The following is a 17,377-nucleotide window of genomic DNA, read 5'->3' as shown; positions in this document are numbered from 1 at the left end:
CCCGCAAAGGCTTAGAACCGGGATTCGTTGAGAACCGTACGCCGTATTTGAGTGCCTGTCCGCATGAATATCAAAATTATTATAAACGTCTAGGTCGTTGCAATGCAGGAAGCTTGTTGAAGGAATCCTGCTCGGTCCAGCGCTGCCATGATGGCGCGTCACCTCAAGCCGCTTAGAACTTGAGGGCCTTGGGCTGCTCCCAGGTGAAGGTCTGGTTGGTACCGAAGTGGCCGTTCTTGGCAGTCTGGAGGTAGATGGGGCGGTCCAGAGAAAGCTCGCGGACAATGACACCGGGGCGGAGGTCAAAGTTGTTGCGGATGATCTGGACGAGCTCGTCGGAGGTCTTGTCAGAGGTGCCGTAGGTGTCGACGTAGATGGAGAGGGGCTCAGCAACACCAATGGCGTAGGAGAGCTGGACGAGGGCACGGCGGGCGAGGCCGGCAGCGACGAGGGACTTGGCGATCCAGCGGCCGACGTAGGCAGCAGAACGGTCGACCTTGGAGAAGTCCTTGCCGGAGAAAGCACCACCACCGTGGGCACCCCAGCCACCGTAGGTGTCGACAATGATCTTGCGACCGGTCAGACCGGCGTCACCCTGGGGACCACCGATGATGAAGAGGCCAGAGGGCTGGATCTGTAGGAGGGTTAGCAGCTGCGATTGAAGCATGCGGCTGAATGTTACTCACGTGGTAGATGGTCTTGTCGTCAAGGTACTTCTCGGGGATGACCTTCTTGATGATCTTCTCCTTGATCTCCTTGCGGAGCTGCTCGGTGGTGATCTGCTCAGAGTGCTGGGCAGAGACGACGACGGTGTCAACACGGAGGGGGATAACAGCACCATTGTCGTGCTTGTACTCAATAGTGACCTGAGTCTTGGTGTCGGGGCGGAGCCAGGGGAGGGAGCCGTCGCGGCGGGCAGCAGACATGGCAGCGTTGAGCTTGTGGGCGAAGAGGAGGGTGAGGGGGAAGAGCTCAGGGGTCTCGTCGGTGGCGTAGCCGAACATGATACCCTGGTCACCGGCACCAAGCTGCTCGAGGGCCTGCTCGTAGTGAAGACCCTGGGCGATATCGGGAGACTGCTCCTCAATGGCGACGAGGAGGTTGAGGGTCTTGTAGTCGAAGCCCTTGGAGGAGTCATCGTAGCCGATGTCCTGAACGGCCTTGCGGACGACCTTCTGGTAGTCGAGCTTGGCCTTGGTGGAGATCTCACCGAAGACCATGATCATACCGGTCTTGGTGGCAGTCTCGCAAGCGACCTTGGAGAGGGGGTCCTCAGCCAAGCAGGCATCGAGGATGGCATCGGAAACCTGATCGGCGATCTTGTCGGGGTGACCCTCACCGACGGACTCGGACTACACCGGAAAGGTTAACCTGGGCTCGGAGATTTTTTTCCTCATCCCAGACCGCCTCGGCAGTTTGTTGGGAAGTGCAGGGAGATGCTTACGGTGAAGAGGAAAGTGCCCTCGTTGTAGTGGCGGCCAGTGCCGTTGACTCCGTTGGCAGACATTGTGACTGTAGTTTGGGAGGGTTTGGGAAAAGAAGAGGTGAAGAAATGGGGAAGAAAATGTCGTGAGGGATAGGTTCGGTACGGTGAAAATATACCGACGCGGGGCACCGAGGGGCTCTGAAGATAGCAGGAATAGAGCTACTTCTGGGTCGAGGGGTTAGCTTTCGTGGTTGCTATAGTGGAGCAAAGATTTACGGCTCGGAGAGCTCAATGGTTGCCTTGCAGAGATCAATTGGCTTACCTAGAAGGAGGATGGACGAGGTGAAGTTGACGAGTGTAGTGAGGGAAAGGAGATCAGAAAGTTAGGAGCGGGAGATGTGGCCGTTCGGGTTTTAAAAGAAGAGTGCGCACCTTGGGACGGTTGGGAAGAAATTCTCGCTCTCCCCTCTGCCTCTGTCAAAAGCTCAAGCGGATTTGACGCACTATTCGTGGGAGACCTGCACCGAGAGCCGGAGCAGAGGGAAGGTACTTTGTGGCGCATACAAGGCGACCAGGAGGGGCATGTACCGCATCCCACCGACCCCTCCATCCCTATGTACCAGCCCTGTCGAAAGCCATGTCGAGGGGGGGACCCAAAATTCTCCAGATTGCGCCATCCTCACGACTTGCTCCCTTGACCGCCTTCCAGCATTTCTCTTGCCCCTCTTGAGGCCACCTAACAATGCCAATAGACCGCTGCAAGAGCCAGTAACAGTCACCAACTTGGGGGTGGAAGGGAAGTGGTGTCGAGGTCCTCCACCACGTAGCAGCGTGTCCGGGGCCGGCCCAGCCTCCAGCGTCGGATTTGCACAGTCACTGGGATGCACACCTCAACGCCGTCCCTCATCCTCGTTTGCCCGAAGGAGCTCGGGCTTCCCAATTGCTCAAGTGTTTCGTTTTTCTACTGCTCTCGTCTATCAAGGTTTGCTTGCCTGTCCTTTCCGTGCCGCCTCCAGCTCGCCTCCAGCTGAAGAACCCATCGCGCAATTGCTCTGTTCAATCACGGAGTTGAAACCCTCTGGAACTCTATTGTCTTTTGACTCGCCCGGTCTCGCCCTGTCACCAATGCATTGTCTGACAACCTGTTGCAGAGTCTCAGGGTCAGCAATTAGTCCAACTGCGCCGCTTCCTCTGCGCCAGAGAGACACACACACACACACACACACACACACACACACACACAAAGATCCCTTTCCTGAGGGGAAAGGAAATCCGCGTTCGCCCCCAGATATGCAACGGCACGCGCCGGATGACAGGCAACACTCCAGCGTCATACATTGAGGTACTAATTGACGCGTGTAAAGTTCCTTCCTTCGACCTGTTGGCCGTTGACTCCCTCGGCGCATCTCTCCTGCAGGACTCGCAGAACTCGCCCTCCGAGAGAACTGCGACTTTGCCCCCCCCCCATCTTCTCGGCCATCCCTCCAATACCTCAACGTGTGTACCTCTCCCGCGCATGCTTTAGCAGCAGGGGTGTAGAGGGACTTGTCGACATTGTTGAATCGTCAGACAACTGAGAAACCCCTGTCGAAACGGAGCTAAGCCTGACGCAGAGCTCTGCTGTAGCAAATCCTTAACCTGGGTGGTGAGAATGTGCCCCTCCCGCGCCTCACACGTGCGAACGGCATTGGACCGAAATTCCGCAGCAAGCCGTGTGGCCGCCCATTGTGCTCTGAGTGGGCGACCGGCGAGCAACGAGGGGAAAGAGGGGGGAAAAAGGGAAGAAAAAAAGAGAAGGCCAGCTGCAGTCAGTCAGTCACCAGTCAGGTACGTAGCCAGATTCCAGCCTTATCGCAAGCTATCAATCAGAAAAAATTTCCCCTCCATCACCCAAGACCCCGGCCACCGATTACAGACTGCATACGACATTCTTCTGCTTCAATCACGTCGTACAAGTCACGGTCTTTCCGCTCAGCCTTGCTTCATTGCCTTACCTTATACCAAGTTGACCGACTCAAGGTGGCGCGCGCGAACGGCCGATCACCGCGACCCTTGACGCGCGCCCGTTCCTGCATGGCGGGGTAATCCATAGAAAAATTGCCCTCCTCCAAAACGTCCGACAGTGACTTTTTTTTGGCCGATCCTTGAATCAGCATCAAACTTGTGCAGAGAACCGGACAGTCAACAAACTCTCTTCCACTCCCGTCCCTCCCGCCGTGCCTAAACCATCTTTCCCTTGCATTCCCGGCCGCTATCCCATCAATTTCTCCGTCTACCACACCCTTACACGCCATAATGAGCAAGTACGGCGTGATGGTCATGGGCCCCGCCGGGGCCGGCAAGGTGAGTTCGCTTCATCCCAAACACACCTCCCTCTCCGTACCAGGAGCACTCTCCGTGCCGAGTCTCGGCCTTAGCCACGGAGCTACCCTCCGTCGCCGGCCGTTACAGGCTGTCGACTGAGCCTCCTCTCCAGGCCCATTCCGACCCTGCATAGCTTATGCTGACGCCGTTCCCTCTCAGTCCACCTTCTGCGCCTCCCTCATCACCCATCTGAACCTCAACCGCCGCTCCGCCTTCTACGTCAACCTCGACCCGGCCGCCGAGTCCTTCGAGCACGCTCCGGACCTCGACATCAAGGACCTCATCTCCCTCCACGATGCCATGGAAGAGGTCGGCCTGGGCCCCAACGGCGGCCTCATCTACTGCTTCGAGTTCCTCATGGAGAACCTCGACTTCCTCACCGAGGCCCTCGACAATCTGACCGAGGAGTACCTCATCATCTTCGACATGCCCGGCCAGATCGAGCTGTACACCCACATACCCATCCTGCCCGCCCTCGCCCGCTTCCTCTCCCAGCCGGGCTCCCTCGACATCCGCCTCTGCGCAGCCTACCTCCTCGAGGCCACCTTTGTCGTCGACCGCGCAAAGTTCTTTGCCGGCACCCTGAGCGCCATGTCCGCCATGATCATGCTCGAGATCCCCCACCTCAACGTGCTGTCCAAGATGGACCTCGTCAAGGACCAGGTGCGCAAGAAGGACCTCAAGCGCTTCCTTACGCCCGGCTCGGACCTACTCGACGACGACCCCGTCGCCGCGGCCTCGGGCGAGCTCGACGATGGGAGGGGGGAGGTCCACGACCGCGATCTCGTCATGCGGGGCAAGAGCTTCCAGAGGCTGAACAAGGCCGTGGCCGGGCTGATTGAGAGCTTCAGCATGGTCAACTACCTCAAGCTGGACGTCACGGACGAGGATAGCGTGGGCGCCATTCTCAGCTACATTGACGACATCATCCAGTACCACGAAGCGCAAGAGCCCAAGGAAATGCACGACGATGAGTACGAGCCTCAGGAGGACAACGACGAATAAGGATCATGTGTGTTTAGGGCATCTTTTGGTCATGAAGAGAATATACCACAACAGGAGGAGAGACGGGTCGAGAGGCGAGACAGGTCGCGACGTAGTAAAGGGGCTTGGCTGCTTGCATAGCGCTGGCGTTGGTATTGATTTACATTGACTCATTCATAATCGTATCCGTCTGGCAAGTGTGCCCGACGTTGCTCCTCTGTAATCCTGTATCGCATGTGCCATCGTCCTCGGGGCTGCGATCATGCTTCTTCGTCCCATCATGTGGGGACCCTGTATACCCAATCTGGAGTATCCTCCCAAAGTGGCTTCCATGACACGCCATCATCTTCACTGTCGCAGACTCTGCAAGACAGCCTGTACGTGTATCGTCTTTCCAACAAACTCTGCACAAAACCCTTCCTACCGCGATACCATCTCCCATTCACCGGAATTTCCTCCCTTGGGACTGCGTCTCCTCCTCGTATCTCTTGTACTCTGAAATCCAGACATCCTTCACCGCGGCGGCGAAGCCGACAACCTTGCCGCCCACGACGACCGCGTCCCTCGCCGTCTCCCAGACGCCCCTCTGCACGACGGCGGCCAGCACGGCGACGACGGCGCCCCAGAAAGCCACCCTGAGTACGAGCGCCGTCCAGAAGGCGACGATGCGGCGGATCCAGTTGAGCACGACGACCGTCGCGGCTAGCAGCATCAGCAGGATGCCGAACGACACCAGCTCGGGGGATTCTTGCAGGTAGGCGAGGGTCGCGTCGACGGCCGGGGCGACGTAGGGGTAGAGCGTGTCGAAGGCGCGGCAGGCGGCGAGGACGGCGTGTTGGCGCGCGACCTGGAGCGGCGAGGAGGGGTGGAGGGCGTTTTTGTGGATGAAGTCGACGGCCTCTGGGGGCAGGAGGGAGCGGAGGACGAAGTTTGCAACTGAGGGCTCGGCCATTTTGGACATTTGTTGTGTGTAGCTGTGGATGCGTTGACGGGAGATCGGTACAGTCGTTGCTGCTGCTGTCGTGGTGGTTTGTTGTTGTTTTTCCCTCTTTCTCCCCTATCGCGAAGGTGGGTGTGTATGATTTCTTTTTTTCCCCGTCTTTGGATTGTAGCTGCGTATTGCTGTGACTTTTGCTGGCGGTTGGCTATCCTTTTGCAAATAAGTAGTTGTGAGCCTTTACTTGAATAGCCAGGCTGCCTGTGAACAGATTGTTCTTGTCTTCGTGGCAGACTTGGCGCAGCAGCAGTACAAGCAAAAGCAAAAACGTCGCGGAGTGTGTGAGGTTGTAGCTGCGCGCGCAGAAAGAACAGGACCCTTGGAGCACGAGCCTGTTGGCGATATGCGGTGTAGCCCGGTCGGGGTCGTAGTGGTTGTCGTGTTATTTTCAGTGGGGAACAATAACGGTGGCTGTCTTTGTCTGATGGTGTCCCGGGCATGTGGGTTGGTTGGTAGGCAGCTTAAAGGATTGGATGGGATTGCATTGGAAAGGAGACCGCCCACTTGCACCTCCTCCGATTTAACAACAAGAAGACAAAAAGAAGGAAATACCAGATAAGCAATCCATCCATCACGTAGGGGAGCAACTAAATTGGTTTCTAGGCTTGAACCAATATGCCTTGTAAACAAAACAGCGGCAAACTCGTCACGTTGCACGCAGACATAAACTTTCATATGTCATGTTGATGGGCTTGTGCTCAAGCTATGTCGTAGCTTACATAGCTTCAGCTTCAGCTTCGACCTGACGATAATGATCCCAGTCTTCTCCCCAGGCTCGATGCTCCATCTCCCATCGAAGCCAGGAGGGTGTGTTTACACCGGCAAGAGGCTTCTGCGGCACATCTTGAAGATGTCTCTCTGAGTACCGAAACATCCCTCACTGGCTAGCACATGCTTCTTAATTCGCCATTCTCCGCACGGGTCTCGGATCCATCGCCTCTTCCCCAACACATTCCCCAGAGGCCTCGAATGTCGTAGCAGCACCATGCATCACATGTGAAGACGTCATCTAATTTCCGGCAGAAAACTGCCAAAACATGTATTGCAAATTGCGCTGTTGTCGATGACAATCGCCCACACCAAAACTTGATACACGTTCCCAGCACTGGTGTTCAACCCCTCAGCCATAGACTGTCTCTTAAACAAAGGAAATGTGTGTGTCGCCATCTGTGATGGAAAATGGGGTACAAGAAGAGAAAATATGGCTTATGCACAGCCGTGAGAGATAAAGGAAAAAAAAAAAAAAAAAAANAAAAAAAAAAAAAAAAAAAAGTACAAGAAGGGTATCGAATCTAGGAAAACGGAATCGTATGAATCAGCGCCAAGTGTGGAAGCATCCACCACACAGGCAACCCCTTCTCAACCGCAGCCTCCCGCCTTTTTTCATTTGACATTATCAGTTATTCGTTTTGACGCGCCAAATGTCAATGTCCTGACCAATTCACTGTAGCCGCGCCATGCGGCCCTACCGCTGTGTGGTTACCCAGATACCCCAAACATAGTGTTTGAACAAAAGAAGACCCCCCTCATGAAGTTTCACCCATGCCCTCCAAAATCTTGCGCGCCGTGTCGAGGCGCCTCCTGTACATCCGGCTCTCTGCCGATGCCTTGCCAGACTCGCTCAAACCGAGGACGCAACGTCCCAGGCTTGCCACAAAGCGTTCGACCAAAATTTGGTCCTCCTTGGCGAGCTGATTCATAGGCGCAAGCTGGTCCGGCCCTCCAACGCTCTCCTTGTCGCAGATGCTGGCCGTCTCGCTCATGATAGCATCCGAAATGGTTCGCAGTTCCAGTTCGGGAGAGCCCTGTGGCGTGAGGACCCCACCAACGCTGACACGGGCCTTGCCAACCAACGGGAAGCTTCGATTAGTCCCAGTTGAATCGAAAGACGCAGTCGATGGCCGGTGACCCATCGTGGCCTGAGTGCTCATGGGGCGACGGTAAGCGATGGAGCCCGCGCGCGCCCTGGTTCGCATCTGTTCAAGCACATCGCCGCCGTTGATGCTACCCACAACAGATCGTTTGGCAGTTGGGGGGCTCTCTGTACGCTCGCTGATAGGGCTTACACTGGGAGGTGTGAGAACGCCCTGTCTCACGTCTTCCTCATTACCACTGGCGCTCACTCGACTGGCTCGGCCTGAGTTGGCCGTCGCGAAGGAATCCATGGTCGATGTCGTGTCGCCGCTACCTCGCCTGTTGTGGAGCTTGGGCCGGATCGACTCGTCGGAGGTGATGGGTCCCCGGGTAGTTTCAACAGAGTCCTCAGAACTGAAACTTCCGCGGCGGCTTCCCTGTCGAGCCATCCGCTGTTGGCTGATGGTGCCCATGGCGCTGTGAAGGAAGAAGTGCTCGTAGTCGAATGCATCCTCTCGGTCTTCATGTGACACAGGAGTTTGGTATGTGTCGTGGTACAGAGAGTCTCCACTCTCGCTCTCATATCCGTCTTCTTCCTGTACCTGCACACTGTCCTCAAAGCCGTCCTCGGTATGCATATCGGAAATGTCATCGTCAGGCTCGACGTGGGCGTTTGCTTCCATCGCATCGAGGGCCTTCTGGCGCTCCTCTTGGCGAACCGCCTCTTGCGCCGCTTCGTAGTCTCCAACAACCGACTCATCATCCTTGATTGAAAGCTCCTCTGCGGTGTCCTCAAGGGTGTGCTCAATGGGTCCCTCAATGGGTCCTTCAACAGGCCCCTCGAGGGTCGCCTCTGTCTCTTTCGTCCGTATCTCGCTGTCGACGTTAGGCGCGTGTTCTTCATGCCATGGAGCCAATTCCGATGTCGCAGTGAGTGGCTCGGTCGGAGACTGCTTTTGAGAACCGGCATACCATTGGTCAACCTGGGCGTGAGTAAAGGGACTGGGGGTTCGCAAGCTCTGAAGGCTGCGTCGGCGCATGGTATCCACTCGTGCCTGTTCTCTCAATGATGAAATCTTGCCTTTAAGATCTAGCACTTGATCCTTCAGATCGCGCATTTGCGCTGCCGACGCAGAGCGTGTCAATGGTGGCTTCGTGGGGCCGCCCAGAGCAGGACCTAGAAGACTGTCTCGCTTGGTGGTGCTGTCGCTTCCGGAATGGAATTCCGTGGATACCTCATCCTCACCTAGAGTGTCTAAGCCAATTTCCTGAGCCACCTTGTAACGCGGCTGATTATCCCGCCCAGAGTTCAAGCGCTCAAGCGTAGCCGCATCATGGGTGATCTTGCGCGTAGAAATAGGCTGCCGGTAACCTCCAGCAGCACCCATTGCACTGGCAGACCTCCTCGGGACAGTACCAGAGTTCACCAACTCAGTGTTGATAGAGGAATCGCTCATCATTCGGGCGTGCCCATGCGCAGAGCTCGGGGATGTCGCGGAAGAAGTAGATCGCATCATCGGCGGGGACGGTGTGGAGCCGGTGCCGTCGAATGAAGACATCGAGGGTGTTGAAATGCTCAGCGAGCTTCGTGCTCTCGACAAGTTACCCTCCATCGTCTATCTGTGTCAGTCGAGCCCGATCAATACTCGCGAGGGCACTTACAGTGAGTCTACGCTTGGCATTTGCAAGAATCTGCTCAGCCCTTCGGCTTATCAATGCGGTTGAGTACCTATTTGGATCATTAAGAGATGTCCTTGTAGGTTGAGAGATGGCATGGGCCTTGTGAACGGACACATCATCTGTGTACGACTCCGCGACGCTCTCCTCATCGTCGCCTTGGAAGTTACTATCATCTACGCTGACAGTGTCGTCAAAGTCGGCGAACACGTTGTGGTCTTGTGTAGTAGTGATCGTGCTCGTGGACTCGACCGAGGATCGTCGCTCGTGCGCGCGCGCCCGCTGCTTGATGCTCTCGAACGCTTTCGTCGGCGAGGGGAATCGCTCGTCGGGAATCCGGCTGACGCGCCCTGTCCAGATCATAGAGGATGGACGTGAGGTCTTACCCGGCGTGCTCTCGGCCTCAGTTACCTCCCCGATATCTGACAGCATGGTGCCGTTGCCATAGATGATTGGTGTCGCGGGGGTAATGGGGCCGGCGACGTATGCACTTGGAGGGAATTGGAATTGCATGTTCAAGTCGACAGCTTGCGAGTTCTTCCACATCATCAGAGGCGAATGCGACCGGTCGGGGGAAGAAGGGCAATCATAGTCGGGAAGAATCATGTCCGGGTTTGTCAAAGTAGGAGAGGCGGGCTGCGGGGGGTACGACGAGGTGGAGCTTGAATGAGCATGGCCGCTGTGAGCGGGAGCGTGAATAGCTTGCGTCGCCATGGTTGCGGACTGGGTTGGCCAAGTTTTGCAAGCGATTCAGGTCCCGCGGTGTAGCCTCCCGCGCGTCGGTTTACCTGGATCGCGGGCGTTGATTGTCGTTACAGTGGCCGTGGATTCGTGGGACGGGAAACGAGTCGGACGCCAACCAACAGGGCGGGCTGACTGTAATTAACCGACGAGTCCTGCCTTCGTGGCGCACGCAAGAAACTCAATGGAGTGATTATTCTTGGTATACGAACTCCGGATGAGACGAATGCATTTGAGCAAAGTTTCGGGCAAGGTTCAACCGATCCCCCAAAGTCCAGCCAGGTCCGTGGGCCGTCCGGTCGTGGATTCGGATGGAATAAGACTGATCGGGTTTCCGTTTCCTCGGGGATAACTGCAGATATCAAGTTTGCTGCAGTGCCAGCAGATGGAACTAAAAACGGCCCAAGCCCGTCGCGGAAGATGACGGGCAGACAGGCTCAAAGGCAACGTGCAGATGTCGAGTAAAATGGGCGGAGATCGAGTCGTTTGGCAGGGCCAAGTAAGTAGGTCCGGGGCCCGATTTTAGATATGCGAAATGGTGGTGTCGTAGATATGCTGGGCGCTCCAGGTGGAAGGCGGATTAACGACGAAAAGACCGTTTGCAGTAGCAAAGACGTCGTTCGTTGGGGGTTGGGGCGTATGCATGCGCAAAGCAAGCACAAACGAGCTGCCGGGTTCGGGGAGGCGGCCGGATTGAGAAGCTTTCGGTGCTGCTCAGCGCTCGATCGAGGATTCGATTCCCAGGAAACAAACGGCCAGGCGCGGTTGACGTCGACGAATCTGGCGATTGGCCCCTTCTTTCCCTCCTCTTTTGAATTATTCCAAAGCTGGCTGGCCGTTTGTATGCGGCGTGAGGTAGGTGACTGCTGTCTGTCTGGCTGGCTGCGTTGCGACGGCCACGAGTTTAAGGGGTTGCAGCTGGCGGTGGAGGACGCGGAGAGGCAACGGGATCCAGCAGGATGTCTAAAATGACGTGGTTACACGACCAATCAAGACAGGTAGGAGGCCGTGAGACATGCAGCCGGCGGCTTTGGAGGCTGTTCTTGTCTCTCGCTGAGGTGCAGTAGCAGTAGCGAGGAGCAACGCAACTGCGCAAACTGCAAACCAAAGCGCAGGCGAGAAATACGAATAGACAAGTGGCAGGCAGGCGAAGGTGTGAAAGGGTGAAGTTGGTGGTGGACAGACGATTGTTCCCGGGTTGCTTTCGCAAGCTGATCTCGGCTGGCGGCCCTGGGCCAGGAAGATAAGATGACAGGCTGCGGGAGATGAGCAGCCCAGGGTTCGAGGGCACAAGTCGCCAGTGAAGAGCAAAGGATGAGCGAGTGCAGGACCGCAGAAGGGCTCGAGAGCTGCAGACGTTGGAGACCTGCGGCGGCAGTTGAAGGTGCAGATGTATCCGTACCTTAACGCGTGGAGGAGTATGAAGGTAGGTAGGTCGGTAAGGTACCTGACTTTGTTAGGTCCCGTCGGGTTGGTGGGAGATAATAGGTAGGAGCGGACGGGCGTGACAGACAGACGGACTTGACGCTTGACGGAGGTGATTGGCGAAGGCTAGACCATGCCGGAAAGACCGCGAAAAGTGTTCGTGGGTGCGCGAGTGCGAGTTCAAGTGCGATGGGTGACTGCCGAGAAGGCTCTCTGACTTTGGGAAGGATCGACGGAAGGCCGATTGAATAAGGCAAGTGATGAATGACACACGACAGGACCCGACACGCACGGCTCAAGCAGCAGCAGCAAATCGACAGTTGAGCACTTACTGCGGTGCGGTGCGGTACCTAACTTAGCTTACCTTACAACGACAGACGTTCCCTGCGTGTCGAAAGGGGCTCTTCTTTCGCGTGTTATGCCCAGGTCGCGTACCGCCGTGCCGCACATGCAGGTAAAGGTACCCGTGTCGCTGCCTATGCACGCTTTTGATAGCATTAATATCTAGTAGGCTGTAAGGAGTCTCTCCTCTGTCGTGTCTGTCTGTCCGTCTCTCTCTCTCTCTCTTTCTCTCGCTTCATCAAGTCATCATCTTCGTGCCGTTAGTTATTAATTCCCAGGTTCCCTCCCCGTTGGCTCGACAGGCATTCCCCATGTCTGGCAACCCTTTCCGTTCGTAAAATTTTCAAATTTCTCGCTCCAATCCAAAAGCAAGAGTCCTTGTTCGCGGATCCTGGTTCTGGGCCGGTCCCCCCCTGGACGGCACCCTTGGCTGCAGTGGCTTGCTGCATGGTTGCGCACATGGAGGGGGACCTAGGGCCTGCTGCAGGGCAGGTGCTGAGAAGTGAGTGAGTGCCTGTGCCTGTCCTTTCCCACTCGGAAGCCACCACCGATGCAAGACGATATCATCGCATGGGTTGAGTGTTCTGGGTTCCTGAGCAGTCTAGCCTGCGTTGGGCCAAGCGGCAGCCCGCCGTAGAGCGTGGTGTTTCTTTCTGCAAGCCCTGGACATCGGAGCCTCTGCCCTGCATGCACCATCCTCCAAGGACTTGTTTGAGAGCTGCCCTGATTGGACCCCAAGCTCGAAGCTAATTAAAAGCAGAGCCCCGGTTCAAGTGTTCCTCGAGCACTGGCCAGCGGGTGTGCTCCGCGCCGGGAGGACAGCTCAAGCGACGGGCTTCATTGGGGGGAGACGAAAGAAACCGTTCCAAGTTCCAACCAAAGTCGGTGCAGCCCTGAATTGAATCTCATCGGAGGCGTGGCGCGCCCGAATTCAGCAGCAAACTGTCATTTTCCAACGCCTCTCCCTCAAAGAACCCTTCTCAGCTCTCAGCACGACGCGTGCACTGGACGCTCGCACGGTGGGGTCTTAGCATCTCTTGTAAGGCGGATTTCGGCAATTGCTCAGCCTTCCGCATGCAGACCCTGATGGACCTCACGATTCCCAGGGCAGCCTGCAGCAAGACCCAACACTGGACCACTTCAGTGGACGCCCCCAATTTCGCTGGACGCTCTCACGGAAACGCTACACTGATCGAGCAGGCATCCATACGTAGCCACACTGAACGCCGTGATCCGTGGCCAATGTGCCATCCACAGCTCCACGGCCGTCGCCAATCAATTTCATTCTCGAGACGAACATGTCTGACCAAGGTGGTGGCCTGGCGCGGTAACTTTGGGGATAAGCTTCAACGCAACCTCGCCCGTGACTTGTGGAGATGGGCAGAAGTGCTCTCGGCCCTTTGTTCAACGTGGACGCTGCACTACGCACGCTCTGCAGACTAACCGCTCACAACTCAACGACCACAGCAAGGACCACAGCAATCCAAGAGGTGGCCGCATGTGACGAACCGACGGGCTACTCGTGGCCAGCGAGCGGGCGCCGCATAAGGTCGTGGCAGTCGACTTCACAAGTGCTAGGTAGGTTCCCAGCAGTCTGGAGCTGCGACTGTACACAATCATCCAAGTCCCCAGCCATTGGTGGAGCTACATTTCAATAAAACCACCATCAACGACGCAACCGAGACGAAGTGCCCGAGCCTTCTGGAATGCTTCGCAATTTGCAGCTCCTTCGCAAACATGTCGCCTCGTTGCTGTCCTCGGTACCACCGTCGCTTGCGGTCGTCTCTTGGATGCACTGTGTTGCATTCAACCCTGGCGGAATTTGCCTGTAACGCGCCTAGGCCCAGACAAGCGCCAGAGACACCAGTCACTAATCGCCATTCGTCATTCGCATGAGCAAAGAACTTCTTGAACTTTGAGGATAATTCAAGATACGAATGTCACCTTACGAACTCACATTCTTGGCCTGCCGTTCCTCCAATTCCCAATCACTCATCCGATGACGCTATGCGGTGTCAATCTGCTACAGACTACCAGAATTGGCTCTTAACTCATCGACTATACCCATTAGCACCTCGTTTATCTGGTCATTTTCTGCTCCTCGCATTGATTTGCGATGCCGAACCAATCTACACATGCAATCGGATGCGATCTCACGATTCCCACCCAGACGGCGCCATCCTTGCAATGCTCAAACTGTTGGACAATGCCAGTGTGGGCGCACCCTTCCGGCCCGACGTGGGGAAATGTGAGAAAACTCAGGATGAAGCGCGCGCGAACACCGTCCCGAAACAGGCTCTCGTCCCATCCGCGCAGTCCCAGAACTGTCCGTCTTTCAGTCACGGATTGATCGTCCTCTGATCCCGCAGAAGCGGTGCCGCGTTGACGCACAAAAGATCGCGACGTCGTTATGTCTTCCAGCACATCAAAGGCACGCGCCGGCGGTTGCGGCTTGCGCCCGGATCTCGTCGCCTATCTCGTTTGGTCTTGGTTCTTGCCTTGGCTGAGCCCCTGCTTATTTAAAGATCTTGTTATTCTCCGAACTCAGTCCGGCCTGTAGTTCGCAAAATGCAGCAGCCTGCCTTCTGGAATCGCAATGCTAGACCTCTCGGTAAATGATCGGATCGTTGGAGTAGCCTTCGCGGGCTGTTTGTGAACCTGTTCCTGTACACATGAGCCTTGGACAACTCCCTTCTGATTCATCGCCTGCAAGCCTGTAGACAACAAGAGAGTGTCAGCCCGCCTGGTTGCGGCTTGGTTGCGGCTCGGTTGCGTCTCAGAACAGACATCATCACCCCCGACAGTCGATTCCGCATAGTGCTGCATGGAATAAGCATTCCGTATCTCTACTCATGACACGATGTCTAACTCGGCTCCCTCATGCAAACCCGATGGATCTCAATGCAAAATAGCAATCCCTTTGACAACGACACAAACGACTGTGCGTGTCTTGCTCTATGTTGAAATATCTCCGGCTAACCCATGTCTTGTATGCTTTTTGTTTGATTTTCGCCCGTAATGCAAGCCTCAGTGATCCTCCCGTACGACAAACGAGGTATAAACAATCAAAATGCCTTTTTTGTCCAAACCGTGTAACTTTTTTCTACGCAATATTGTCTTCCCTTGCGGGGTCTTCCGGTGCAATTTCAAAATTCTCAAATCTAACCCTCGGTGAAGGCCTCACTTCTGGCTTGCGCGGTGCTTGCGTCCTCGCTGCCGTTGTCCTTGGTCGTCGGGCGATTGGCAATGAGGCGCTGCAGCAAAATCAGTAAACTCGCTTGATCTGTATCGGGCAGGGCAGCCACTTACAACCAGGTTTCTCAGCAGGCAGGCAATCGTCACCTTACCGACGGAGGGGACGTAGATGGCGGCCTTCTCCTTGACTGTGGGGGCATCGAAGTTGCGGAACGAGGAGAAGTTGATGCACACGGCACCCTCGCGGATGAGATCCGTGCTGATCTTGTACTTCTCGGCGGGGACGCCGCCAATGATGACATCGCTGATGGGGAGAACCTCCTCGAGGCCCCAACCCTCCTTGTTGGTGACCTGATGACGCGGCTGCTTAATGCCCTGGCCACGGGTGAAGAGCTGGACGCCGGTGATGTCAACGGAGTAGACGGTGGCGCCGTCGTTGGCGAGCAGCGCGGCTAGCGGGCGGCCGTTGACCTCAGAACGGTTGATGACGGTGATGGTCTTGCCGAAGAGGCGGTTGCCCGGGGCGAGGATGGGGTTGTAGATCTGCAGGTGCTCGAGGATCTTGACGACGGCGAGGGGCGTGCAGGGCAGGATGGACTTGCGCAGGTTCTGGGGCGGATCGAGGAAGCGGACGTTGTGGTACATGTTGTAGATGTGCTTGTGGCAGAGGCCCTCGACGTCCTTGGCCAGGGAGACGGTCTCCTGGATGTACTTGTCGTGCGTGGGGTTGCCGGGGAAAATGGGGTAGTAGACGATGATGCCGTCGACCTTGTCATCCTCGTTGGCCTCCTGGATCTTCTCCTCGAGCTGCTCCTTGTCGACGCGACGCAGGTCAAAGTTGAAGCCGCTGAAAGGAAAGGCTCTTGTTAGTCACCTTTGCACCCTTCATGTTCTGTGTGTATACGTGTTTTGTGTAATTCTCTCCTGCAAAGACGAAAAGGACCATCTTTGCGGGCAATGGCAGGGCTTGGCCTACTTCTCTACGCAGGTCTTCTGAGACCACTCGGCGTACTGGAGAGCAGCCGGGTCGTCGTTGGCAAGGAAGGCAACGAGGGTGGGCTTGAAGACGCCGCTGCCCTGGACCTTGGCGAGGGTCTCGTGAACCTCAGCCAGGAGCTTCTTGGCAATGGTGTCGGCCAGAATGACCTTGCACGTCTTGGGGACTTCGGAGGCCATGGCTGAGTCTGGATCTCCGAGAGACTTGGAATGCCTTCACAACGCGTCAGCCAGGGCTCTCTTCCCCAGTGTCATTGGTATCACTCACTTCCGTTATCTGGAGGTTGAGTGAGTGCCTATCGGCTTCTATCCCCGGATTAGTACTGCCGTCTTGAAAGCCCCACCATCTTGGACCCCGCGATGCCGCATTATTGGGGTAAGACGAATGAGAAAAGGGGAAACTGACTGCCTAGAAGCGCGGGAGGTCTGCCAATTGAACAGGAAATGAGAGGCTCAGATCTAGGATTTGAGGCCAGAAGACAAAATTGGCGCGGTTGAAGTGAGAAAAAAGATGGTTCCGCAAAATGACCGTGGACGGCTATGAGTATTTTGGAGGGGCACTGGCTCCGACTTCGACCTCCAAATTTTTTTCTTTACTGGCGCAGGACCCCGCGGCCCCTGCGCTGAAATTTACCCCTCCATAGACTCTCCGCCCAATCAGGACTAGCGCAATGTCACAATTGTTCATTTCCAACTTGGAAATGAAGGGCTATCAAGATTGACTAGAGATTCTACGATGGTAAATGATATTTAAAGATTTCTTTTATTTCATGTAGATGAGTAATATCTTCACAATTCACTCTCAACTCAAACCTAAAGAACTCCTGGAAAACGAAGGACTAGAAGGAGAAGGCATGCTAATCCTGGACAGTCACCGTCATCGGACATTGGTTCCTCCAGGCCGCGATAAGCCTGATAAGAGACACACCGCTTGCCTAAAGCATATCTCCCACCACCATCTCATCTGAGTAATTATCTCACAGCCTGTCACCGAAAGCCGGCCAGTGAAGTGAAGTTAGTATCGGTTGACGAAAAGTTTTGAAGCCTTCCTGTTGGTGCACTGAAAAATCCTACCCGCGCCTCCCTACCTGGTCTATTTTGGATCATCAGATGGAAGAGATCTGAAGTTTTGTATCTAACCCCTGAAAGCGGCCACCTTTTTGAGCAGGTGCGGGGTGAACTTCATAGCCAAGTGCGGGTGCGCATCGCAACTTCTGATTTTGATTCCAACAGCCCAATCTCACTATTCACTTTTCCCCCAACCAACTTCCCTTCTTCAACTACAAAAAAACATCAGCCGAGACACCACTCGAACTTTTCAGCCATACACTTGCTCTTAGGACCTTCGACAGAGACATCATCGCAAACAACACAGT

General features: G+C 55.6%; 5 protein-coding genes across 5 annotated transcripts; 1 reads left to right on the top strand and 4 right to left on the bottom strand.

Annotated features, from left to right (window-relative positions):
* Positions 1-172: 172 nt before the first annotated feature.
* GCG54_00009960 (S-adenosylmethionine synthase) lies at positions 173-1,507 on the bottom strand (the record flags this gene model as incomplete). Its single annotated transcript, XM_045409896.1, has 3 exons — positions 173-634; positions 687-1,352; positions 1,445-1,507. 3 exons carry the CDS (start codon positions 1,505-1,507, stop codon positions 173-175), a joined length of 1,191 nt encoding a protein of 396 aa, XP_045271433.1.
* Positions 1,508-3,721: 2,214 nt separating this feature from the next.
* GCG54_00009959 (GPN-loop GTPase 3) lies at positions 3,722-4,795 on the top strand (the record flags this gene model as incomplete). Its single annotated transcript, XM_045409895.1, has 2 exons — positions 3,722-3,769; positions 3,950-4,795. The coding sequence occupies 2 exons, from the start codon at positions 3,722-3,724 to the stop codon at positions 4,793-4,795; spliced, it is 894 nt and encodes a 297-aa protein (XP_045271432.1).
* A 421-nt stretch (positions 4,796-5,216) lies between these two features.
* On the bottom strand, positions 5,217-5,726 carry GCG54_00009958 (uncharacterized protein; the record flags this gene model as incomplete). Its single annotated transcript, XM_045409894.1, has 1 exon — positions 5,217-5,726. One exon carries the CDS (start codon positions 5,724-5,726, stop codon positions 5,217-5,219), a length of 510 nt encoding a protein of 169 aa, XP_045271431.1.
* Positions 5,727-7,297: 1,571 nt separating this feature from the next.
* GCG54_00009957 (uncharacterized protein) lies at positions 7,298-10,016 on the bottom strand (the record flags this gene model as incomplete). Its single annotated transcript, XM_045409893.1, has 2 exons — positions 7,298-9,241; positions 9,288-10,016. The coding sequence occupies 2 exons, from the start codon at positions 10,014-10,016 to the stop codon at positions 7,298-7,300; spliced, it is 2,673 nt and encodes an 890-aa protein (XP_045271430.1).
* A 4,955-nt stretch (positions 10,017-14,971) lies between these two features.
* On the bottom strand, positions 14,972-16,214 carry GCG54_00009956 (Methylenetetrahydrofolate dehydrogenase [NAD(+)]; the record flags this gene model as incomplete). The annotated part of the gene is made up of 3 exons (XM_045409892.1): positions 14,972-15,064; positions 15,120-15,852; positions 15,982-16,214. Coding segments are annotated over 3 exons (1,059 nt in total), but the record flags the coding sequence as incomplete, so codon positions are not given.
* Between the last annotated feature and the right edge of the window lie 1,163 nt (positions 16,215-17,377).

The sequence above is a fragment of the Colletotrichum gloeosporioides genome (genome assembly GCF_011800055.1).
Source record: "Colletotrichum gloeosporioides strain Lc1 chromosome Unknown consensus_1, whole genome shotgun sequence".
In the NCBI taxonomy this organism is placed as follows: Eukaryota; Fungi; Ascomycota; class Sordariomycetes; order Glomerellales; family Glomerellaceae; genus Colletotrichum; species Colletotrichum gloeosporioides.
Note: the sequence above shows the minus strand (reverse complement) of the source record. Positions and strands in the feature narration are given on the sequence as shown.